This window comes from Danio rerio, chromosome 13 (assembly GCF_049306965.1).
Source record: "Danio rerio strain Tuebingen ecotype United States chromosome 13, GRCz12tu, whole genome shotgun sequence".
NCBI lineage: Eukaryota > Metazoa > Chordata > Actinopteri > Cypriniformes > Danionidae > Danio > Danio rerio.
In genome coordinates, this window is record NC_133188.1 from 34,340,893 (window position 1) to 34,368,098 (window position 27,206).

The 27,206-nt window shown below is 35.1% G+C and overlaps 2 protein-coding genes across 3 annotated transcripts in view; one reads left to right on the forward strand and one right to left on the reverse strand.

Moving 5' to 3' along the window:
• Positions 1–27,206, reverse strand: part of wu:fc13h05 — a 49,863-nt gene that overhangs the window by 15,875 nt on the left and 6,782 nt on the right. The gene's annotated exons all lie outside the window — the stretch shown is intronic.
• On the forward strand, positions 10,292–26,952 carry vstm4a (V-set and transmembrane domain containing 4a). Its single transcript, NM_001083819.2, has 8 exons — positions 10,292–10,443; positions 12,765–13,160; positions 21,281–21,334; positions 21,940–22,047; positions 22,985–23,018; positions 23,110–23,234; positions 25,587–25,645; positions 26,454–26,952. The coding sequence occupies exons 1-8, from the start codon at positions 10,392–10,394 to the stop codon at positions 26,613–26,615; spliced, it is 990 nt and encodes a 329-aa protein (NP_001077288.2). The 5' UTR covers positions 10,292–10,391; the 3' UTR covers positions 26,616–26,952.

Genomic DNA, 27,206 nt, shown 5'->3' on the forward strand with positions numbered 1-27,206 from the left:
TATCAGGAACCAAATACCAGTTCTCTTTTAATACACTCCGTTTATTGTTGCACAGCTGCAAACGCAGAGTTGTTATCAAGGTATTAAGCCTCTTATTTTTAGCTAAAAATATCAGTCAATGCAGATGTCTATTTTAAAACCTTATAAAGGGCAGTGGAGTAAACCAGTTACAGTTAGCTCCAGTTACAACAGTCATGAATGGCCTCAGATCCTGTTATCAATGTAAAAGTCCTAATTCAGTTTAATTTGCAGTGTGTTGACTGCAGGCAAATAAAGTGCAACAGTCTGGCTCCTGAAGTAAAAGCTCCATTTATATTCTCCATTTGGAAATTGATTTTTACAAAACTAATAAAGCTTTAAAGACAGACCTCTTGTGGATTCAGAGGTTGGTAATCAATGATATATGTTTTTCTGGAACTCATCTGTTCATATTATTTCAAGCTATTTTTAAAACAAACGTCAATAAAGTGTAATATTGAAATTTGTACTGAAAAAAACTACATTACCCATGATGCTATACAGATAACTACACCACAGCATACCAAAAATATCTTTAAAACTACTGTGCCAAGGCATTGTCTGTGCAATACATAGTCTGGATCCTTTGTCTTTTTTTGCCAGATATTTATATTTCTTCTACTTCATTTAGTTCAGTTTGCAAAGTGTTTCACTTCATTTTGATTGGTCGATTTGGTTTAGAACTCACAACAGTTACAAAACTTGAAAAAAAAAAAAGCTGCATCTGGAAATGTAGCGTTTAGTGCTAGTTCAACCAGGAAGACCTAATGTCACATCACTCATCACAATCAGTTCCAACCAATAGCCACGAGACACAAGGAAAACCAAATGTCACGTCACTTATCACAATTAGTTCCAAACAACAGCCACAGGACCACAAGGAATATATAAGCAATTCATTCATTTCCTTCATTTGATTGCTGCAGATACTCATGCAGACCTCAACCACCATTCTCCCCACCACCACCAAGTTGGCCCTGTCCAGGGGGTAGGCTCCGCCCCTGCATTCATCCTCGGCAGTCATAGCAGGACCTTCAAGCTTGCGATTTAAGCTACGGATGGGGCTTCCGCCAAAGAAATCCTATGTTTTTGTTAAATAATACTTTTGTCATATAATACTCATCGAATAAGAGAAGAGCTCAAATGCAAAAACCTGTAAGTGCTGTCTGACATTTCCATCGAAAATGAACATTTTTCTCAGCCTCCTTTGTTTATGTTGAGTTATTTTAATTTAAAGATCAGGGAAAAGACTAATTCTTTGCCATAAAAGTAATATTACTGAATATACACACAGGAGCTTGATAAAAATACAAATTTCGGACGACATTTAGAGATTTCTGCATCTAAACTCTTCAAATGCAATTCAATATCATACTGTATATACTGTATGCTATTTATTCCCCTGCTCTTTTGGGTAGAATCAACACTACTAAAAAAGTGGATGGGAACTAAATTATGAATTTATATTTAGCAGAAAACAGCGCCTTTGCCTCAACCAATGGCATAAATTGGGGAAAGACTATGTATTTATTTAGACAGGAAAACTGTATTCTGTAACTATTTTAAGTCCACACAATAATCTTAACAGAAATGTCTTCAGTTCTGTTATTTGCCTATAAAGGCAAATAATTAACACAGTCAGTAATCGCACTGACTGAAAGTACTTAAGCCGTCAAATATTAGACTACGTCACTGTTCCCCGGCTCATTTACAAAATGCCGCTGAGAGAAAATAACGCATAGCCTTTCTTATGGCGCCTGTAATGTTCTCGGGTATTGATTGTATCAGGGATATTAGCTGGTCTGTGACTTAATCAGCCACCGCCCCCATCTGAATAAAGCTTGAGCTAAATGAGTCCCTCCTGAGGGGCTCGCTCTGTCTCTTTTTATTAAAACCCCACTGTCATTTCAATGAAAATGTCAATAGATCTTCTCTTACATGCCTTTTCCAGAGAAAAAACTAAATCCTGAGTGACAAAACACTTTGATTTGTAACAATTTCTTTGTTTAATTCAATTGGAGGCTGTCTACAGCAATTCAGTAGTACACAGCTAATCAAACTGGTTCTAAATGTACCACATGATCACCGACATCCAAAGATCATGATTCAAGAGTTTTATTCCCAGAAATGTACGTCACGGTTTACTGATTCTGGAAGGCTAGTGGGAAACGGCAACAGGCTACAATATGTAAATAATCTAGATCATTAAACCGTCCCATTTCCACACTGGGTGTTTTTTAGAGTGCCACAATGCTGGTCTTCTGCACATCCAGTGGTATAATTATAAAAACCAATTAACTGAGAATAATTTGCCCTAATGGCAGAGCCAATAAACAAACAAACTGAGCGAGTGATTTAATGGAAGGGTGTCTTTGCGTTGCTTTGTTGCCTTGCGAGTGGCCCAAATGAGTTTAACAAGAGCTCCCTCGAGATGCTACATATACCAGAGATATGAGAAAGCATCTCCTTTTGATTTCCCCTGATCCTCCACTCCCATTAAAAACTTTAAGAGGCATCTGTGGACGTTGGACGCCGAGCACCTTACTGTAGCCAACACTGACCATATCAGAGATGTCCACAGTAGAGGCCGGACCCTAAGGTTTCTTGCTAGATAAAATGTTGTTGATGCGAAGCGTTACTGTGCCATCTCTCCCGCTGACTCGTGTATTACATTAACAAGCCACTTACTGATTGACTGAGAGCTTCTCTCCATGAGCCCTTTTAATCTACTCTGATATGAAATGCATGATTTCGCTGCAGGAGTCATGTCTGCGGGTGGGCAATGTCTTAAACTGTAATTGAATAAGTGAAAGAATCACTGTGTCTTACGTTATCTACAAGGGTAACATGAAATAAGTGATAACCATTCACCCTTTTTATTTGGTAAGCTCACATCCAATTGGGACCATTTTGTAAAATTGAACACTTAACAAAGTAAGTCATTTTATATCATCATAAACTATACCCAACATACATATATTTGCATTTGTGTAGCTGTGTCAGAGGATCTGGCATCTTATGTGTTGTAGCCACATGGAGTCAGTGTAGAGTCCTGATAGCAGGAATGAATGTGGTATGTAATTATTTTACAAAGTGTTGAGTTCCCCTTGCATTTGCATCCTCCGGATTAACTGTTCATTTAAAAAACAGGTGTTTTGCAAAATATCATATTGACAAATTCCAATACTGTTTGCAAAATTGTCTAAAGCTGTTTAGTAAGGCATTACAACATAGTACTCACTATCTACTGCAGAAAGAACATGGAATATTTAGATGACCTTATAATTATTAATTGCTGTATTCCTCAATGCAGTGCACTCAAATTGATTTTACATTTCCAATATGATAAAAGGAACCAATTTTTTAAAGTTAATTGACATAACCTGTTTTGCAAAATGCTGCTCCCTGAATTAAACATAGAAGCTGATGCCATGTTTTAACCGCCACAAGTTATTTTAAAATATATACCAACCCAGGCTTATTCTGAAAACATCCCGCCAAATACGTGCCAGGAGGTATGCTTTTTTTGCAGTCTTTGTTTTCGCGAATCTACGAGAGTCTGCTGTGTACACTTTTTGAGATCTCAAATTTCACTCGCGAGTGCCATTCACGCCTGCTGTTCCCTCGTAAATTCACCAGGCCGCTGTTGAAAGACTGTTTGACTGACTCACTGATCCACCCTCCTCCCTACCTAAACCCAACCAATAGTATTTTGAAAAACACAGAGTTGGCACCAATATCCTAGTGGTTAGTGCATCGACACATAGCACCAAAGTGCTCATGGCGACCCGAGTTCGATTCCGGCTCGAGGTCCTTTGCCGATCCTTCCCCTATCTCTGTTCCCCAGACATTTCTGTCTGTAAAATCTCCACTGTCTTATCTCAAAGAAGGTGAAACCCCTAAAAAATAATAATTAAAAAAAAACACACAGATTGACCCGCCCACTCTATTCCCTAAACCCAACTGATAATTTTAAAAAAGCAATACAGAAAAAAAGCCCTCTACTGATTTTTACCACATTCTCACCCTGTTATATACTTATATTTTTTTATTCTGTTTTTGTCTTACCTGCTTTCTGGAACTGTTCTTCACCAAACTCAAACCCTGTCGTTGTGGTCATCTCTTCTCTGCATCACAAGTCCATCAACGTTCAAGGCAAACTACTGGACAAACTGGTAACAGTGGGAAAGCCGTACATACAAAGGTAAGCAGTCAGCTGGAAAGTGCGAAAAGGAATGGCATCATACTAGAGATCTGCGCGGGACTTAATTTTGAATCCCGCCCGCACCCGCCAGGTTTTAGCCCGAACCCGACCGCTCCCGCTTATATTAAGAATTTGTTGTCCCGCTGCCCGACCCGCCCCGTTTTCTGCCCGCCGCGCCTGATCCCGCTAAAGAGCGGGGGAGAACAAAACCGAAAATCACCCAGCTATACAGTCCAGACAGCCAAGCTGTCTGTATAAACACACACACAGCACCAAGCACACACACACAGACAAAGCTTTCTCTATCTCTCATACGCGCGCGCGCGCACGCACTAACACACACACAAGCACCAAGCAGACACACAGGCGTTTGCTGTTATATCAACTCAAAGGCTTGTAATACCATGTATCAAGTACCAATGTAATACCAAAAGGTTTTATATAAAGGTATATAAATACTGAGTCGCACCAGCTCCGGGCCGCAGCGCACATTACTCTCGGGCCGATTCCGGCGCGGATTGATTCGGGCCGGAATCGGACAGTGAGTTCACAAGCATCCGGCCTGAGTCCGGCAGCCGGAGCCGGGCCAAGTGGTAAGTCTCCGGCAGGCGAGAATCTAGCCGGAACTGGCCCGAGTGTATTTTGCTATCTGGGAAAGCTCTCTCTCATTTACGCGCACTAACATACACACACACAAGCACCAAGCACACACACAGGCAAAGCTCTCTCTCTCTCATTCGCATAGCAATATCCGCAATATTGCTAGACAGCCCACTCCCGTCCCAACTTAAATCTGTTACCGACCGCTCCCGTGATTTATTCCTGCGCCGCAGAAATCTGGTCGGGTCTTGCGGCGCCCGCGGGACAGCCGCGGGAATGCGACCTCTACATCATACCCCCCCTTAGCGTTCATTTAAAAAATGAAATGCAGCCAAACGTACTTCTGGCTGTATAATTCACGATCTTCAGAAATGTATATAGGGCTACATTTTCAGAATGAGCCTATGTTGCAACATACAGTCAGTGGTTACTTTGTTAAGGGCACCTTTGCCAGTGTAACATTGGCCACATTTGAGTAATACATTGTAATATTGTAATACGTGTTCAGAGATGCTCTTTTGCAGACATGAGCTGTTATTTTAATTACTGTAGCCCTTCTTTAAGCTCAAGCCAGTCTGGCCGTTCACCTCTGACCTCTATTAGGGCATTTTTAGCCCAACAACTGCTGGTGTCTGTATATTTCTCTTTTTCAGAGAAATCACCATTCCCTCATAAACCCTAGAGATCCTTGTGCATGCAAATCCCACTAGATCAGCAGTTTCTGAAATACTCAGACCAGCCCCTCTGGCACCAGCAACCATGCCCCATTCAAAGTTATTAAATCACCTTTTTTCCTTATTCTAATGCTGGTTTGAATCAGCAGATCACCTCAATTATGTCTATGTGGCTAAATGCAGCCATATGATTGGCTGATTAACACCTAATAAAACACCTAGTAAAGTTATCCAGTGAGCGCAATGAGTAAAAATGTGCAAGTGTTCTATTATCATTGGAGCCAAAGCTGTGAAATACAGTGTTTATTTCTTATTTCTATCAGTAAGTCAGAGGCAGTCCTGAAAGCTAAGTAGTAGCATTTGTTTATACACAGAAATTCCTACTTGTTTACTGTCGAGACTCTGATCACGTGGCTTGTGTGCATATAAAGATGGAAAACATCTGATTTATGTACAGACTGACTGATTCCATCATGTCAACATTTTATAATAACTGGCATTTTCACGCCCATGTGGTTTGTTGATTCAGTTTGTGTTTCATATATAATTGTAAGCCGTGAAATTCACAATAGGTTTTGTCTCCAGACAGCCTATTATGGCATGTTTGTATATGCTTTCAATTCCTTCTTTATCCAGTCAGAACAAAGTTTTTTTTTCAAACAATTTAGTAAAAGACAAAAGCTGAAGTATTACACTGGCACGACACGTGTTAAGCAGTAGTCCTATATTCTGTTGCTATATATATGCACATTGTGTAATTCAACTCCTCTTGGCAGCCGTTCTCAGTAGGAGAAACCACTAGCTCAGCACATTACCCTACCCAATAAACCATTATGCTTCAAACCACGAGATGGGTGGACAAGAACTGTGAAGACAGAAAACTGCAACTGCAGACTGTTTACATATTTTCAATAGTTAAGTTTAAAGGTATAGTCAACACACACACACACAAAAAACTATGTATGTTTTGTAAAAACTAAATATGAATGACTTTGCCTTTACCAATTATTACATTTAATATAGTTGTATTTAAAAAGTTGTATTAATCAATTTTTCTTTTGGACATAACTGTGTGAAGGTATAGTGTGTTCACAGTCATATTGGGGTGAAATGAAGACAATAAGTATCTTTTTAAAAAAATTCTTGATGTTAAAATAGGATCCAAATCCCTCTCCCATTTTGAGGCCCACTAAAACATAACGTAAGAGTGCTGTTTCCCCGCCCTCTAAAATGATTGACAGCCACATATTAACATGTCTCCGTAGTAAGGCGTATACACCATATCAACAAGATAGGACGTGCGCAAAGCAACTGGGATTAAAAGATCTGTTTAGTTCTCTGTGATCATCAATCATCATCAAATGTGTGAAGTTTAAAACTTTTTGAAAACAGTGCATGTTTGTAATAAAGTAAGTTAAAGATGGTAAAATCAATGTAATTCATCACCACAGCCTCATGTCAGTACAATTATGAAAGTAGATGCTTCAGTCCTGTCTGTGTGTGTGTGTGTGTGTGTGTGTGTGTGTGTGTGTGTGTGTGTGTGTGTGTGTGTGTGTGTGTGTGTGTGTGTGTGCATGAACTTTGTAACGACATTGTGTGTGACTCATTGTTGCAGAAAGGATTAAATGAACTCCCCAGCAAATACATCAAATAATCATTAGTAAAGTTCTTACAATAGTATTTTTCACAAACGTTACATGAGATCTGCTTCCTTCATGTCTGTCACTGTGCTGTTTATTTGACAGTTTATTGCCCAATTCCAATTCTACCCCTTAGCCCTTCCTCTTACCCCTCATTTTGCACGTTCCTGTGAAGGGGTTAGGGGGTCCCAATTACAACCCAGGCTCATTCTGGAAACGTAGCCCCGCAAACGTTTCTGGAGACCGCGAAATACGTCCCAGGAGGTACGTATCTGTGCAATTTTTGTTTTCGCGAATCCGTGAGAGGCCGCTGTGCTCGTTTTTTCGAATCGCGAACGCCTCTTTGTTCTTGCGTAAAGCCGCCGGAGGTTGCTGTCGAACGACCGGCTGTCCGACTGACTGAACGGCTGAATGATTGACTGGGCGGCCGGCCAATCGGCAGACCCATCCTCATCCTCCTTCCCTAAATCCAACCAAAGATTTACAAAAGCAGTCCAGACAAAGAAAAGCCCTCATCTGATTTTGACTGCGTTTTCGGATTTCAACACCTTCTCGCCCTGTTATGAACTCGTTTGCTTTATTTCTTGGATTCTGTTTTTTGTCTTACCTGATTTCTGGAACCGCTCTTCCCCGGACTCGAACCCGGTCGTCGCGGCTGGCTCCCCTCCAGGTCTCCGCTCCGCCGACGTACACAACGAGCTAACCAGACAAACTGGTTGCGGAGGTGAGCTGTCAGCCGGCGAGCGCGAAGAGGAGCGCCGTTACACCAACCCATAGCATTTGCTTGAAAAAATTAAATGCAGCCATACATATATCCGGCTACGTAAATAGCGGTCTCCAGAAACGACTGCGGGGCTACGTGTTTAGAATGAGCTTGGGTTGCCCAATTCTTTTTTAGCTTGAAGGCATAGGGCTAAGGGAAAGGGCTAGATTGTGTTTTACTGTCATGGTTAAAAAACACTAAAATAAAAAACGCAAACTTTTGCGATCCATCATCCATAATTTTAACTCCTGTTTAGAAGTCCCACAACATTGTGACACTCGATAACACTCAAATACCTTGTCAGTAAAGTCTAGTGGCTGGGAATAGGCTTTTTTATAGTGTCTGCTATAATGTTAATGTTGTTTTTGGTGTGTTTACATAGATGAATATGGCCACAGTGTAAATGCACAGTATAGTTATGATCTTATTGCCACATTATATCCTTATGATGACATGATATATGCCTTCAGTGATTTCCTGAAGATAAATACCAACAAATAACACAACTGGAATAACTACAGCAGTCACAACCGTCTGATCTCATATTAGGCTAAAGATTGCGATGACACATGATTACATGTGTAAGTGCTGTAGTGCTGTCCCAATTCTTAGAGTTACATTTTGAAGCCCTTCCCCATCACACTCGGTTTTAAGGGCCATGGGGAAGGGGTAGGGGTACACAAATAGTATTGGGCCTAAGGCACACTCTGACAGGCACGTGGGAATGGTGGGCGTGAAGAACTAACTCATTTGCATTATAGGCACATGCAACAAAAACAGCTACATTGTGTTCAGAGCAGAAAATCCAATATTGTAAAAGGCATAATAAATAATCTGATGGGTGTTTTGAGCTGAAACTTTACAGATACATTCTGGAGACAAAAAATACTTATAGTAAATCTTGAAAAGGGGGTAAATACAATAAGTGCCCTTTAATGATCCTTTTGCAGCCCTAAAGCTTAACAGACTCAGCCATTCTAATTGCATGAAATGAATTAATAAACTCAAATATCTCCTTTGTTTTTAATTGAAGTCAATCATATCGGTTTGCATTATGATTAATTCAAATTTTATTATCATATGTTATTATTTTATTGTACAGATGAATAAAAGTAGGCCACAATCCAAACACTTTCATAATAGATACAGACTTTTAAATATATATATTTAAAAAAAAAAAGAAGAAATTTCTTGAAAAAAGGTTTCTCAAGATTCTTGGTTGCGTTTGAATAAAATGAAACTTTTTTCTGTAAAGTATGATTGCATTTCTTCCAAATGTCAAATAAAAAAATTACATTTTAGAAGAGACCACTTGATCCTAAGTTTCTCAAGATTAAGGGTAATAAATACATTGAAATAACAAAACATTTTTTTTTTTTTAAAAAGTTAACATTTTAGAATAACGGTCAATAGGTTAATGTTAGTTAATGTATTTACTAACAATAACTAAGTATGAATAACCTTGTAAGACATTTATTTATCATGTTTTCAACATTACCTAATGCGTTTTTAAATACAAAGTTGTGCTTGTTAACATTATTCAATTTAGTCAGTTATTTAATTCATTAACATGAACTAACGTTATTAAACTTAACTAATGTTAACAAAGATGAATAAATACAGTAATAAATGTAATACTAATAGTTTGTTCATGTTAGTAAACACATGAACTAACATTAACTAATGGACCATTATTTTAAAGTATTACCAAAAAAGATTAAGAGACCTTGATTCTAAGCTTCTCAAGATTGATGGTTGTGTTTGAGTAAAAAAAAGTACTTATGAAATCTCTTCCAAATTTCAAATAAAAATTATATTTTACAGCATTCATTGTTTTTTCTTTTTTGCTTGAAATAACAAAAAGAGGTTTTCAGATATTTATATTCATTTTTGCCACTGGCTTGCTTGAATTGGGACTTGTGGAGCTGATATAAAATAGATATATTTAAAATTTGAATAAAAAGCTATCAGACCGCTATAAAATAAATTCAATTTTAACATTTAACTTCAACCAATATCTAACTAATCAAAGAATATCTAGAGGAACAGAGAATTTGTCTCCTGTCTCAAGAGAAGTGGTCTCCTGTTTTATTTTTACATAACTGTATTCTTTCTGCTTGTTCTAGATTGGCTACTCGTTATCTTACACAAGGATGTAAACCTGGTCTCTGCATGGACCTCCTTTCATATGGTGGAGGTCTAGCTGAAAAAAAATGCTACTTCCAAAGGTTTTTCTCAGGAAATGACATTTCCTATGTATTTTTCACTGGCAGGGGGAGTGATTGCAGGATAGAGAAAGAAAAAGAGAGTGGGTAAAAAAAAAAAAAAAGACTGGGAAAGAGGGGTGTTTCTAACCGGGAACAGAGCATGCACTGTTTCAGATTACACACACAGTGAGAGGAAGAAAAGAGAAAGAAAAGGAGAGAAAATCCCTGGGACTCCTTTCTTTTCTTGACGATTAGTTGGGTTTATGGAGCCTACGGGTCTGCAAAATGAAGCTCTCCGCTGTTGCGATAGTTCTCCTGACTAGAGTATTTATTGGAGGTAAGATGTTTATATTGGCCTTTTAATACGCAATGACGAAACAACTTGCAAAACAGCTTTTAGAAAGTACTTGAAGAGTGAGATGATTTTCCAGATAGCAACTCCATGTTTGTCACACGCGTTATGCCGTGTTCATCTGCATAAATCTATTTTGCATGCTAAAACAAGTTTCAACAACTTTTTGTTTCAACAAACTCTTTTTACCTCATCTTTCTGCATTTTACTCCGACTCTAAAAACATATATTACAAAAAGCATGTCAGACTGCATTATGGTGTTTGCCAAGTTTTAACAAAGCAAAGACACATCTTCAGGTCAAATGTTATTTAGCTTTTTTTGTTTATGTGCAGAACTCTCTTGTGATGTGGTTTTTGCATTGAAAACAGAGCCCCAGTTGACCCCTGAGGGACGCAAGTAATTGGGACACAACATAAACACGACGAAAGCCTTTTAACAGCTGGATATAATCTTGTTGTCGTGTTCCCTGCTCTGTCCTCTGGTTCAAGAAGGCAGACAAATGTTTTCCACCTGTAGTTTCTGTTTGACAGGGCATATTGAGCCCAGATGCATTCATATATTTTACACCCTTAAGGGGTCATGGATGCAGGCCAGAACAAAAATATGTCCACAAATAAGGGTCCAACGAAAACTGAGGAATAGCATACAAAGAGCTGTACATACAGATAGTCTAAAAATATAAAGTTGTGGAAAAAAATGAAGAGGCCATTTGAAAATTCTGTTTCTCTGGATTTACTGGGTTATATATATAGGTGAAGTCAAAATTATTACCTCACTGTGAATTTGTTTTCTTTTTCAAATATTTTTCAAGTGAATTTTAACAGATTAAGGAAACTATTTCCTATCATTTTTTTTTTCTTCTGTAGAAGGTCTTATTTATTTTATTTTGGCTGGAATAAAATACATTTTACAACTTTTTAAAACCATTTTTTTATTATTAGCTTCCTTAAGCAATATTTTTTTCCAATTGGCTGCAGAACAAACTATTGTTACACAATAACTTGCTTAATTACCCTGACTTACCTACTGTAGTTAACCTAATTAATCTAGTTAAACCTTTAAATTGAACTTTAAGCTGAATACTATCTTAAAAATATATAGTCAAATATTATGTACTGTCATCATGGCAAAGATTATAATTATTATTAATAGTTATTAAAACTATTTAGCTTAGAAATATGTTGGGGGAAAAAAGGTTCTATCCGTAAAAAAAATATATATTTAAAACTAATGAAGATATTTTCTTGTTTTGCTGCCGTTTTATAAAATTGCATGTGTTTTCTTAAATTGCAGAACTTAAGCTCTCTCGGCCACCGTACCCATGGAATTAATTGTTGATTCTAATTGGAAAGTTTATGACAACATGAAATAGCAAAGAAATAAATAAAACTAAAAGAGTTTCCCTTTGTAAATACAGTACTAATGACTACTACTTTTTGTGTTTCAAAAATAATATTGTCATTTAGAGAATTTATTTTTCTATTTTTGGACATTACATTATCAATATTTTAACTTCCAGAAGAGTAAAGAAATCTTTAATTGGTGAAATAACCACACCGATTAAAAACAAAATTTATTTTGAAAATGTAATACAGAAAAAATATTCCAATTACGATCAACAATTAATTCCATGGGTATGGTGGCTGAGAGAGCTTAATGTGCTGCAATTTAAGAAAACACATGCAATTATAAAAAACGCCAGCAAATTAAGAAAAGATCTTCATCAGTTTGCAAATCCCCAAAATGCAAACACATTTATAAAAAAAAAAAAAAAAAAAAAAACGTGCTACATTTTCTCACAATGCAAATAATTTACGAAAATGCGATGCATTTTCTTACAACACTTTCAAATAGCACGGAACAGAATGGAAATGTTTCAAGGGCACCCTAAAACACGACAGATCGGCTATTTACGTTGTTATGTAGGCTAATGAAATACAAAATACAAGGGAAACAGGATGTTAAAATAAACGTTTTTGGGTCCTTTTGAAAAAGTTTTATTGTGTTCCGATGTTATTGCAAGTGTTTCCGATGTTTTTGAGAAAATGCAGTGCGTTTTCATGAATTGTTTTTTGTTGTGAGAAATGCAGTGCGTTTTCATGAATTTTTTTGCATTGTGATTTGCAGTATGTGTGCTGTCAATCGGATGAAGATCTTTTTTTATTTGCTGGCGTTTTTTGTAATTGGCTGTGTTTCTTAAATTGCAGCACATTAAGCTCTCTCGGCCACCGTACATTGGTTTTAGTCAATATCCCTCAATTTGTAACAGAAAAAAAATTGAAGCTTCCTTCTACTTTTTCCCAGAGCTGAGTGATGCTTTAAATGTGACCGTCACACCTGGCCCAGTCAGCATGTGTATGGAGGGAGACAACATCACTTTGTCCTGCTTAGTGTCTCAGAAGAAGAGAAGCAGCAGTGTTTTAGTTCTGCGCTGGCTCTACTTCCCCACCCCTGAAGACGAGCATCTTGTGGTGAGGATGGGCATGAAGAAAGCCAAGTATTATGGCAACTACAGCAAGCTCTTTCCTCAGACCAAGTTTCTCCTTTGGGAAGAAAATGATGGGCAGCTCTACCGTCTGCTGATCAAAAATGTGTCACGGGAGGATGGGGGAAACTACACCTGTAAAGTGCAGGAAATACGGAAACACAGAAACAAATGGAGGGCCTCGTCCAATGGAACAGGGAGCATGGAATTACGAGGTAAAGAAGAATATTTTCCTGAGCTGTATCTTAAGTGAATTAATGACTTATATTGTCTTAACTTATATTGTCTAAAATATTTTTTTCTTCTGTTGATTTAACAAATCCTCTGTGTTGATGTTAGCTTTAACATGTTAGCCATAAGCTCCTAAAATCCTGGTTTGCATTATAAATATATATATATATATATATATATATATATATATATATATATATATATATATATATATATATATATATATATATATATATATATATACTGTATGCATTATATATATAATCTCAAAACATAAATCACACGTTGAATTGCTAGCTTCACCACAAAAGTTTTGATAATTGACAAATCTACGATCTTGGTATATTTGCTAATCTAACATTGTGGCTTCATAGTTTTAATAGCAGATGAAAGCAAACTACTGCATACTATACATTCAATCCTAATGTGTTTAATTACAACATATTTAATCATACTACAGAACAAGCAGCCTTCAAACTATGCCCCATGTGGTAGTGTGCGCAAACAAAGGATGTAACACATGCACACTAGACACTTTCATCCTTATCCAGTGGCTGCGCTACTGCTCTGCAGAAATTATGATCAATGCAAATGCTCTACAGATATTTTAGGATATTTATTACTCTCACCCAAGTGAGTGTCAATACACTCTTAAAATACAGGTTCCATACTGGCAGAAATGGCTCCATGAAGAACTTTACAATTCAAACCTTTTATACCACAAAAGCTATTTGTAGTGGAAAAAGTCTTAGGTTTTTAAAATGTTATTCATATTAAGAAAAAAAGGTCTGTGGGCAACCCAAAAAGTTTCTTATTTGGCATCACTGCCAGTTCTATACTGTCCCCTTTTTGAAACCTTTATTTTTAAATGGAGTACAGGCATCTGTTGTTTTTGTATCTATTACTTCCATCTTTTGTGGAATGGTTGTGCAAAAAGTGGGGCTGCTTATATGAAGCATGCACATCTTACAATATTTGACAATATTTACATCACACACATGCTACGCAAAGCTAATGCATGCTTTTCAGAGGAAGCAAAAGATTGCTAATGGGTCTGTGGAAATGTTTGGAGAATATTTGTTTATATGTAAAAATACATGAAAAATAGTAACTAAATTCTATAATAAAATTAAAAGTTAAGATAAAAATAATAAAGCATTCAAAGGGATAGTTCATCCAAAAATAAAAACTCTGCCATCATTTACTCACTTTCCACTTGATTCAAACCTGTTTGAGTTTCTTTCTTCTGTTTAGCACAAATGAAAATACTTTGAAGAATGTTGGAAAATGGTCTCCATTGATTTCAACAGTACTTTTCGTTCCTACTACAGATGTAAATGGTAAACATTTTTTAACATTATTCAAAACAAATCTTTTGTGTTAAAAAAATACGTATACAGTAGATGACGGAAACAAACAAAAATAGTTGTATTAAATAGTTCTACAAATTATATTAGTTCTAAAATACTTGAAATATTATTACAATTACCAGAACTGTATTTTACAAACAATTATATGATTAAAAGAAATAAATTCAAATGTTAGTCAATGAAAAAAATGAATTTAAAGGGCACCTATGGTAAAAAATCTACTTTTCAAGCTGTTTGGACAGATCTGTGTGTTGGTATAGTGTATAGGCCGTCATACTTGGGTGATATGAACACACCCAGTCCTTTTTTTCAATTTAACTACAAAAAAAAGGGTCGGCCAATTGGAGCTGTTTTCAAATCGATCGCACCATTACGTAGGTGTGCGATCCCCCCGCCCACCGAATTGATTGACAGCTGCGTGCATTAAGATGTTCCGGTAGTCACGTGTATATGTCAACAAGACCAGACAGACATACGCAAAGCAACCGGGAATAAAAGGTCTGTTCTGTTCGCTAGGATCAGCAATCATTATCAAATGTGATTAAGAGTAAGTTTCACATGTTTAAAGTGTTTTAAAACAGAATATGTGTGTAATTAATTACAGCGTTTTACTTCAGCTTTACTTCATCAGCACAGCCGCGTGTCAGAACAATTATAAAAGAAGACGCTTCAATCCCGGTTTGTGGAAGTTAAATCAGGTTTATTTTGTACATTAGCATAACAGATATCCACACAGTACTTGAGGTTTGCCTTAACTAAGCTAAGCGCGCTCTGTCTGTCTGCCTGCCTGCCTACCTGTGTGTGCGTGTGTATCTGTGTGTATGTGTGTGTGTGTGTGTGTGTGTGCGCGCGCGCGCGCGTTAACTTTGTAATGATATTGTGTGTAACTCATCAATGCAACTTCACAATACTGATTAGTAAAGGTTAGTTCTTACTGTAGTATCTCACAAACGCTACGTGAGACCTTCTTCCTTTAAGTCTGTCTGTTGTCTGACGCAGCTGAGGGAGGAGGCATGTAGAAATAGTAGGCGGGCAGAACTCGGCTTAAAGGCGCAGTACGACAAAACCACCCCCTGCTGGAAATCAGTATAAAACAGCATCTTGTAAAAGGTATAATGAAAAATCTGATGGGTATTTTGATCTGAAACTTTATATACACATTCTAGAGACGCAAAAGACTTATTTTAAATCTGAAAAAAGGGGTAACCTAGGTGCCCTTTAAAAAGTAAACAAATGAATGCATGCACGATTATAGTAAGCAAAAAAGTAACTTTATAGAAACAAAATGCTTCCAAAAAATATTTTAGAGCTATTTATAATATTAAGATTGTACAATATACATTGGGTTTTTATATAACATCCTATAGTGACACTTTAAAAAATAATGGTAAATGATAGATATAGATTGTTGGTACAGATTGTTCTTTTGCACAAGGAAGATTATATTTGGGGGCCCGTGGCATCTAAAAGATTGAAAACCTCTACCCTAGTGATCTATGCAAAAAAAATGTAAATAAATAAATAGATAATATCAAATAAGTGTACTTTATCTGTTAGTGTACTTTTCAGTGTAACACACTCCTCACACTACTCATAGCATGTAACAAAATGTATATAACATATACATCATATAATAGAGTGCAGATGTATGGAAAATGTAAAAGTGAAAGCTTTTTATGCCAGTTAGCAATCTGGAGAATCCGAGAATAAAACTAATAGTTCAATCCATAGCTTATAGTCAGCGATGCCAGCGAACAGCGTGCTTGGAAGAGTGATGTCTTGCTACGGTCAGGGCTAACCACACAACAGCTGTTTCCTTCAGTTCACTAATCCTTCAGTTCATCCCGCACAGGGTCAACTCCAATTCCACTATTAGTGACAAAGTTCATTGTTAGCTGTTTGTAAAAGTCTCTTATAGAGGGGGCGGTCTGTCTTTACAGAGCGTCACAAAAGAATGACTGCATCAGATTCCCATAATGGCATTACTCCATTCCAACGCTTCAAAGCCCAAATCTAAACAGTTTTAGAACGGCCCATAAATTGTCAAATAATCAACATGAAAATGCAGTGTAAACGTTCGCATTTCTCACATTGCAGCTTTCTTTGAAACACATGCTAGGGTTCCACCTTCAATATATACATCATTTCTACTATAAATGTGTTCCGAGCCAACAAAAACAGACTATGAGGCTGTTAACGAGAGCAACTTGGACATGCTGAGGGGACAGAGTTAGGAGACTTGGCAAAGACGCAACTGAAAACATTTACTCTGGCTGCAGTATGAGTTTTCCTAGGGTGTTCAGACTGCGAGAGGTCCCGATGCTTCAGCGTCCATTGGATTAATCATCTTTCTGATAAATGCTGATTGGTTTTTGCTAGCAACAATAAAGGGAGCAAAGATGTATTTGCTGTATGCACTTAATAGACAGTTCATTCAAAAATAAATATTCTGTCATTATTGACTTAATTGCTGTAATAAAACTTCAAGTCAAAAACCACTTAAAAGCACTATAAAAGATAATTCTTAAACTTTTTCTAAAAGTACTTTGTAAGACATGTGTTATACTGTGTATATATATACCTTCTAAAATCACTTTGTGTGAACAATTTATTAAAAAAATACAGGCTACTCCCTGATTATCTTAATTTTCGAGATGTTTATTTGATCAATCTACTCTGTGAATGAATTATACTGATTTAGCAAATTGAATTATTATTCATTTAAGTCACCTCAAAATAAGAACTTGATTAAAAAGTAGACAGTGTTAATTCTCTTTTAAAATGTGCCAGTGAGAACAGAGAACTAGGGCAGATGTAAAGATTTTCAGCGAGTAATAAATTACAATTCAATCAGTTTCTCACCCAAAGCTATTATTGGTTTCAGAAGGCTTGGAATAAAGTGCACAAGTCATTTTTCTTCTTTAAAGCTCCATTGAAAAAGAAAGCCATAAGGGGTTTGGAACAACACGAGGATGAGCAAATGATGACACAATTTTCATTTTTGGATGAACTATTTCTTTAAAGTATAGCTCAGTTCTTTATACTGTCCAAAAAGTGAAATTATTTATGATTACCATTGGCTATAAATCCCCATTGCAACTTAATGTTTTCTTTGCATAACTGATGCTTTTGAAGTTAATTCCAAAAAGCTAAAAGCAACAAGTATTGAATTTGCTGTAAATGTAGGAAGATGAATTACAAAAAAGATAAACGTATATTCTAGTGGCGTCTTCATTGTTATGTTGAGTGTTGTGACTGCATTTTATTTTATTATTATTATCTAGCTACATATGTGTGTTGTATTTATTTGATCTTGTATATAAGGAGCCCCTTGAAATGAGATGCTACATCTTAAGGGGTTTAGCCTTAAGAATAAAATGGTTGCAAATGAAAAAGTGAAATAATCTTTAACCCATTCCACCAAGTCCATATATATGTGAAGATTTATATAATGGAAAACACGTCTGTACAAATATGAATGTGTTGTATGAGGAATATAAACAAAGAATACTGCTGTAGGGGTTAGACTTAGACAGCCACAGACATCCCACTTTACCCAACTGTAAGACACGTACACAAACAAAAGCTAAAGAGCAAACAAACAACAGGCAATAAGGAAGGAAAGGAGGTCGTAGGTTGACTTAAACCGGGGAAATTGTCTTGTGAATAATACAACAAAACAATGTCAACCAGCTGAGATACCCCATAAACACAGACCCAACAGGACCACAGAGCGGGGTTAACCACTTCAACCAACTCCACAGCCACAGGGTCGGCCAGCAAATGACTTAATGCTTTTCCAAAACAAAAGCGGCAGTCAAACATACACTGCTCCCCACCCCGTTTGTGTTCTTTTTTTTCCTCACAGCATTTCTGCAGAACTGAAAATTCGCTGAACCCTTCAGTTTAGCAGGGGTTTTATAGAACGCCTTTGACTTGAAAGAAAATGTAGATCAGATGTGTAACTGTATACCTGGTGCAGACGGAGTCACGGCCGTTCTGGTATAAATTTAAAGTAGAGACAGTGATAATGAAGTGCATGTGAGCAGGGATGCAAACCTGGATCCAATAGGACCCAGAACATAGGCAATAATAATAATAATAAAAATACTTTAATATGCTGAAGCTTCTATCATTTTGAGTTTTCTTAAAGAATGAACAAAGATTTTTTTCAGCCCTAGCATTTTTACTACACCATGTAATTATCAAGTAAATGATCACATAAAATGAATTTCTGTTTTACATACTTTCTGCTAACATAATAGAAGAATTCTTTTACAATAACATGCAAAGGAAACTATATTTGTGAATTGATTTCATTTGAAGATTCTATGGCATGTTTAAGGGATACACTGAAAAAATGATGTTTGTTATTTATTTTAAATAAGCTGAAACAACACAATATTTGAGTTTTTTGAGTGGACAACATAATTCAATCCACTTACATTTGTAAAAAGTAACATAACTCCTTGATGTTGTCCCAACACAAATCAATTGTGTGAAACCCAGCATTTTTACAGAGTAGTTCACCCAAAAAATTAAGTAAAACAACTTATTTCAAGACGTAGTTAAAAGTAGAAATAGATTTTAAGCTGAAACCATGGTCCTTGGTGATTCATAAAATGTAAGTAATGGCTACCGACACTTCAAGAGTCATACAAACACCTACAGTGACTTGTGGCTCTCTGCGTTTACATTGATTTTATTCATTTTGTTGTCTGCATTTAATTTGTTTATTTGTTCATTTTTTTTGACTCCCAAAGTGCAAGTAGCCTTTGACTTCCACTTTACGAACCACCAAAGTCCACATAACTTCATAGCTTCAAAATCCACATAGCTAGTATTTTTGTAGTGTCATAATGAAGGAAAAAAATCACCAACTGTTCATCTTTGGTTGTCTGATAGTGAGTAAATTAACAGCAGATTTAAATTTTTGGGTAAACATGACCAAATAGCAGATGCTACAAGTTTTCTTTTTTTTTTTTTGGTTACCAAACCATTTTTAAAGCATAAACAAACAAGAACCAATTGTTTTGTTTAATCATTAAAACATCTAAATCTTATTCATCTCATTTGAAGTTTTTAACTAAGCCTTTTTAATGAAATTTTGTCCAATGTAGCCCTCAACATCTGCAAGTAATTTCCCCTGACCTGGCATGTTTAAAAAGAAATACTAGACAGCCAGCACTGCACTAAAGGAAGAAAAATTAAAGAGACAACGAGCAAGAGTTTTTCCCTAAATTGTCTGGACCAGGTAAACAAATATTAACAGTAATTAACAGTGGCCTGCGTTACTTAAACAGTGACGTAATGAAGGTCTGTTTACAAAGTTTTCAGTGATGGATTTATGAAAGCCACATTTCTTAGGGTCAAAGGTTAAGTATTTTTAGAGGCCTCTAACACAACTTCCTTTTTAAGCTAAATGTCCTTGCCCGGTCATATTGAAGCCTCATCAAGCACAAGCCTGCAGAAAATCCACACAAAATGCAAGATGTTGGGCAGAATGACCAGGTTGAGCTTTGAGCCAAATATGAAATGATACGTTTATACAGTTCAGTCTTGTGCTTTTTTCTCTAGACTTGTAAAATTGCAATAAAAATCCCCAAAATAATTTTGCATGTTGTAAAAAAAAAAAAAGAAAATAAAAAAACTTACCATAAGGGTCAATGTTTTACTTAAATAAATTCTAAAAATATTATTTATTTATTTTTGTTAAATGCTTGCTTCATTTATTTATTTATTATTTTTTAACAAATGCTTGTTTCATTCATTCATTTACTACTTTTTTATTAAATGCTTGCTTCATTTATTTATTATTTTTATTAAATGTTTGCTTTATATATTTATTATTTTTATTAAATGCTTCCTTCAGTCATTCATTCTTTATGTTTTTTAAATGCTTGTTTCCTATTTTTATTTTTTTATTAAATGCTTGCTTTATTTATTTATTTATTATTTAAATTAACTGCTTGCTTTATTTATTATTTTTATTAAATGCTTGCTTCATTCATTCATTTATTATTTTATTAAACGCTCGTTTCATTCATTCATTATTTTATTAAATGCTTGCTTCATTCATTAATTTATTATTTTATTAAATGCTTGCATCATTTATTCATTCATTTATCTTTTAATAAATGCTTGCTTCATTCATTCATTTAATACTTTTATTAAATTCTTGCTTTATTTATTTATTATTTTTATTTAATGCTTGCTTCATTCATTCATTTATTTAACTTTTATTAAATGTTTGCTTCATTTATTTATTTATAATTTTTATTAAATGTTTACTTCATTCATTCTTTTATTTTTTTATTAAATGCTTGCTTCATTTATTTATTTTTCATTTTTAATACATGCTTCATTCATTCATTTCTTTATTATTTTTAATAAATGCTTGCTTCATTTATTTAATTATGTATTTATTGTTTTTATTAAATGTTTACTTCATTCATTTATTTATTTTATTTTTATTAAATGCTTGCATCATTTATTCATTTATTTATTTATTATTTATTAAATGCTTGCTTAATTCATTCATTTATTATTTTTAGTAAATTCTTGCTTAATTAATTAATTAATTGATTTATTATTTTTATAAATGCTTGCTTCATTAATTAATTAATTAATTAATTGATTTATTTTAAATAATTCAAATGCTTCAAAATGATTTTGAACAGTTAAAATAAAAACAATGGCATTTAATTTTTCTCGTGTCTCTCTTAATGTTTCAGTACATCATACGCCGAGCACAGGAAAAACTGATGTCATATGGCGCATGTTTGAAGGTAAGCTGTTATTTCAATATTGTAATAAAATAAGGCAACATGCTGTTTATTGCAGTCTGGGGTATGGTCTCTGTCACTGATAAAGACTACACATTTGTGTGTGCTGGATCGGATCACAGCTTACAGTGTTAGACAGCTTTTGGCCAGTGTGTTACATCTCCTCCCTTCTGGCGGCGAAACACCAAACCAAATTTAACCAAGTGTAAACCAAGTGTGCTTACAGTGCTCGGTTTATTTCTGTGGTCAGCTTTGCCCAAGCTTTATTGGACAGAAGATTATTCCTGTTTATGACACATTACAACATATCACCGTATTACTACAAATCCACTACATATATGAATTATATATATATATATATATATATATATATATATATATATATATATATATATATATATATATATATATATATATATATATATAAAGAAACGTTATTGTAAGAATAATTTACAGTCTGTTATATAGTTGTAATATGGTTTTATAGTTTGTAATTTTTAGTAGTGCTACCATTTGCATTGGTTCTAGCTAAAAAAAATGTTTTGCAAATGTCTGCAAGGTCAGCGCTCTTGTAATTTAGTGTTTTATTGTCATGCTTTTTTTCTTAGATTTGTATCTGTGTGCTGTGCTTATCTGCTCTATTGGTCTGGTCTGTATGCTTGTCTTTGCCCTGACTATCACATGTCAGCATCTGCAGCACAAACGGAGACTACGAGGTGATACACTTTTACCCTAGTGTCCAAATTATTTACATTATTACACTTTAAAATCCACCAGTTTTTAACACAATTGTGAGTTTGACAGTTTAACTTAAATCATTAAAGGTTTCTGATATCATTCACCTCACATACTGTAACTGTACAAAGACAGTCTGTAGTTGGGTCAAATATGAAGGTATTAATACAGGGTTGTCCAAACTCGGTCCTGGAGGGCCAATGTCCTGGAGAGTTTAGCTCCAACACTAATCAAACACACCTGAACAGCTGATCAAGCTCAGATATACCAGAAACTTCCTGGCAGGTGTGTTAAAGCAAGTCGGAGCTAAACTCAGTTGGACACCGGCCCTCCAGAACAGAGTTTGGACGTGCCTGTACCAATACACAAAAAGTAACAGCCTGGTTTGCTTGTTTATGTATGTATGTGTGCATGCGTGCATGTACCTATGTGTGTATGTGTGTGTGTGTGTATGTGCATGCATGTATTTATTTATTTATTTATTTATTTTTTGACTGTAAATTAGAATAAGATTCTGATGGTATGATAACCTTGGATAAAAATATCACAGTTTCACGGTATCACAGTATGATGTTTGCTGCTTAAGGTACAATTCTGTACCATTTTTTTTGAGAGTGTGTAACAGAACATCTTAGCACTTTTAAAACTAAGACTTTCCCTTGAAACCAGATATCATTCCATGCATACTGTACAAGTCTAGCATTTTTTGACTCTTTACTTAGTTTTAGCAGCTAATTAATCAGAAACCTCACTAATTAAAAAAAGAAGCTCACTTCTGTTTTGCAAAGTAAGGTGGATTTAATGTCATTAACACATAAAATGATTCTTTAATAAGCAAACTATTTTGTTATTGCCTTTTTTATTCTTGTTACACATTTATTTATACTTTTATGTTTGTTTAACTTTGTCTCCATCTAGCCAGCTATAACCTGGTGAAGTGTCCAGAAAACAGGTAAACTTATGTAACAGGATTTACCATTGCTTTTCTCTTATTTATGTTTGCCTGATTCCAAGGCTCACATTGTTATGTTTTATATCTCCAGCTCAGGAGAGACAGTAACCAGTGTGTCCAGCTGCTCTCCTGCAATGCACAGAAAAGAGAAACGACACAAAGCACAGCCCAGAGACGTCACTGAACCACCGCCACCACCACAGATACCAGCTAAAGGTAACCGAATCACATATTTTCAAATCCAAGACAACTGGGTATTGCTAGATAAAAAAAAAATAATAATAAAAACATTGGGTTTAATCAATAATTGCACTGGGTGTCAACAATGAGTGGTGGGTCTTAAGTTATGATTTGCCCTTTAAAGACTTGTGTTTCTTTTTACCCTTTTAAAACTTATTTCAGTATTTTAAACCACTTCCACCTGAAACATTAAGTAAGAGTGGAGCTTTCTTTTTACAAATCAATTCCCTTAAAGCAAACTAATATAGGGACTTGGTTAAAATGATTGTAAAAAGAGACTTAAGCCACTTAAAACACAGAAGCAAATGGTTAGACTTCAAAAATTAACAAAAAAAAAATTTCTCGGTCGATTAACTTGTGCAGATTAAATGTTTACCTAAAGAATAACATTGTGTGCTAGCAAAACACACATTGTACAATACATTTTGGTTTTACAAGAACTTTAGGACCTTTAAAAGGGTCTCCTATTAGAAAAGAAAATCTTAAATTTATAAATGAATGTCTTACTTTTAATCCAATTTTTAATCCTTTTACCTGAAATGCAAAATAAAGTATTGTGTTTTGAAAAAGTGAACTAAATTTATGTTTACTAAACTTATGTTTGACACAAGCACAAATATTCATTTATTCATTTTCTTTTCGGCTTAGTCCCTTTATTAATCCGGGGTCACCACAGCGGAATGAACCGCCAACTTATCCAGCACATTTTTATGCAGCGGATGCCCTTCCAGCCACAACCCATCTCTGGCAAACATCCACATACACACAGACTCGTACACTACGGACAATTTAGCCTACCCAATTTACCTGTACTGCATGTACGGAGCGTCCGGAGGAAACCCACACGAACGCAAGGAGAACATGCAAACTCCACACAGAAACGCCAACTGAGGCACAAATATCAGATTGAATAATTTAAATTGTTTTAAAAATGTCAGTATTGTCTATAGTTCAATTCTTGTATTGCTAATGCTACTCATTAGCTACGTTTTCATCCTATTTTTCTGCTCATGATGGAAAAATGTGTGTGAATGGACAAACCAGCAGGCTGAGCACACTGTAAATCATCTGAAATGTTGTTTTGGTCATTCTAAAACACCTTCACCTTTTCAGTAACAGTGTTATTATATTATTAATTACCGCCAGAATAGTCAAGAGTGTCTGTGCTCCATGTCTCGCGCCTTTAAACACCCAACGCAATCTCACAGCAATGTGTAAATTTTTGATTTTGTGGCTAATTTGTATGAATTCATACAATTTAGTACGATTTGCTTATCACCCAATGATGGTTAGGGTTAGGGTTAGGGGTGGGGTTGGGTGCCACGCCTCCTTTTTAAAATTGTACATTTTTGTACGACTGAACTCACAAATTCATACGAATTAGCCACACTGACAAAACGAAATCTGACAAAACGAAAACTGACAAAACGAAATCAATTTACAACTGTATGATCTTTTATGTGAAGCTGCTTTGACACAATTTACATTGTAAAAGCGCTATACAAAAAAGGTGAATTGAACTATTGTGATCATATGTTTTGTTTGTCATGCTTTTGTTAATTTTAAAACCAAGTTAATTCAAACAGTACATACCTAACATGAACCATTAAGTAAATACAGACTAATTAAATTTTTCATTATAATTTTAACAAAGTGGGCAAATTCTGACTGGGAAAAGTTTGATGAGCTGGCCATTTTTATTTTCCCATAGGCTACAGTTTATATTTTAAAACTGGCTTCACCCGATTCCTTTTTTTAATTATGGATGATAATAAATCTAAAAATAAAATCAAAAAATAATTACTTTAAAAAATGTTTTTTTTATATATATTTCTTTATTCATCTTTTAAATGCTAGACTCATAACAATATTTCTAAAACTGGATTTACTTACAGTTTAAATTCAAATTTGTAAATAAATACCTTATAGTAAAATAGTACGGCAAGCACTTAGACAAAATTGTAGAAAATATTTTTGGTGCATCAAAAATGTGTGATCATGATTAGCATCCGACAAGCTGATGATCCAGCAAAGATTAGTTCTTAAAATGTTACTAAAAATGCAGAATTGAATAAAACATAAGCCGAATAAATGCAAAAAGTTCCACCTTTTCAGAAAAAAAGAAGCACCCCTTTCAATAGGCTGGCTACAGGCCTGTAATAAATGCTTTGTATTATTATTATGTAAGCTTTTTTTAACTAACATGATATTTTTAGTTATTATCTGCTATTTATGTTACCTTCATATCCTTAATGTGAAGTGTTCTCAAATATTGAAGCTATTGTAAATGTTTCATGATTTATTTGTATTTTTTGGTCTGTCTTCTAGCACCTGCACCAAGAAAACCACGCAGAACCAAACTTTTAAAGGCACAACCTACAAAAACGGTAATGCTAACTCCTATTAAACAGAATTATTTGATTTCATGCTAAAACATTTAAAAGATTAAGTGATGCTGATACGGTTTCATAATTGTCCTAAATATACATCTAGCTAAATTACTTGTTTTATAATTAATTTTTGCACGTTTAATCCACTTATGCACAATTGTATAATATTTGCATCTAACAAAGCACTTTCTTTAGCCTCTCAATTGAATTTCCACGAACCAGAAACATGCAAGAGGGAAATAATGTGGCTTTCTCATACAGCTTTATGTTCGCCACAGTTATTGCTATACCTATCTCCATTTATGGCTGTTATAATTTTATTTACTATTATTGCTTTCCAAAGCGCGATTATTTATTTAACGTGCTTGATTCCTATTAGATTAGTTTCCAGGGAAATCATCGCAGAAAAGCAGCAAAAAATGGAGAAAATGCTTTACGATCCTGCATTGTGTGATCTGATTTTAATCCAGTTGGTCAAAGATGACGAGTTTATGTGCTCTCTGCTAGTCAAACACAGACTTATTTAAATAACGAGTGTGATTCGTACAGAATTGGATGTACATAAATATTATGTTGTCTATATAATGCTTTGACCAAATGAAATATCTGTTGTTCATACATTCTTGAAATTCATAGTTACAAACGTCTAGGAACAATCCTAAAATTATGCATATAATTTCATGTTGTTCTGACCCCAATTCCCCAGTGAATACTAAACTCCTCTTTCAGACTTCTGACCACATACTGTAGTCTTCATATATCTGAAACGCCCTGTTCTCTTCTCTTTTCTCGTCTCGTCCTCAAGTCAAGGGTTTTAGAGGACAGTCTGACATATGCAGAGCTGGAGCTGGTGAAACCCAAGCCTGTGCTTAAAACAGACATGACTGGATGTGCACAACTTGAGCCTAAAACACACTGCACCGGGACTGTGTATGCCCAAATACTCTTTGTGGAGAAGCAAGTGTAAATATGTATATTAAACTGAAATTATTTATGAGATTGTTTTTATATTTTGTACCTACAGTACATACTGGATGTGTTAGGTATGCCACGTGTACTAGTTTACTAGTATAAAATCCTTAATACAACAGTAGCATTTTCTTTTATTATGTATTTGGGCACATTATTGTACCTATGCATTTGATACTTTTTTTATAAGAAAAAATAAAATGGTGGATTTGAATCCAAACATGAACCATTTGATTATGCAATTTTTTTGAAAAATGTAACAGTTTTATTTTTTGCTGTTGTATGAAATAAAGATTAATCCTCTAAAATCAGAGGACGATTCAGTATGAGCAAAAGAGAGCACTGATTTATTGTCTTTATGCCCACTTTAACAGGTAGTTGTCATAACGCATTGTGTAATAAAGCACACTGAAGAACATTTAACTATCGGATGTATGTTGCAGCTTACATAACATTTCTGCGTATACATGTCAAGCGAATGCCATGCATATGATCTTTTATAGGAAAAAAAGAGCATTTTACAATTATGTTTCAATGTATGTTATTTCATTTTATATGCATAATACACCCTATATATCATGCATTATAA

Bases quoted from the DNA above. Each gene is read 5' to 3' on its own strand.
- vstm4a (NM_001083819.2), top strand. From the start codon at position 10,392: ATGAAGCTCTCCGCTGTTGCGATAGTTCTCCTGACTAGAGTATTTATT. The intron at 21,335-21,939 runs GTAAGCTGTTAT...TTTTTTTCTTAG, and splicing joins CATATGGCGCATGTTTGAAG to ATTTGTATCTGTGTGCTGTG. The intron at 23,235-25,586 runs GTAACCGAATCA...TCTGTCTTCTAG, and splicing joins ACCACAGATACCAGCTAAAG to CACCTGCACCAAGAAAACCA.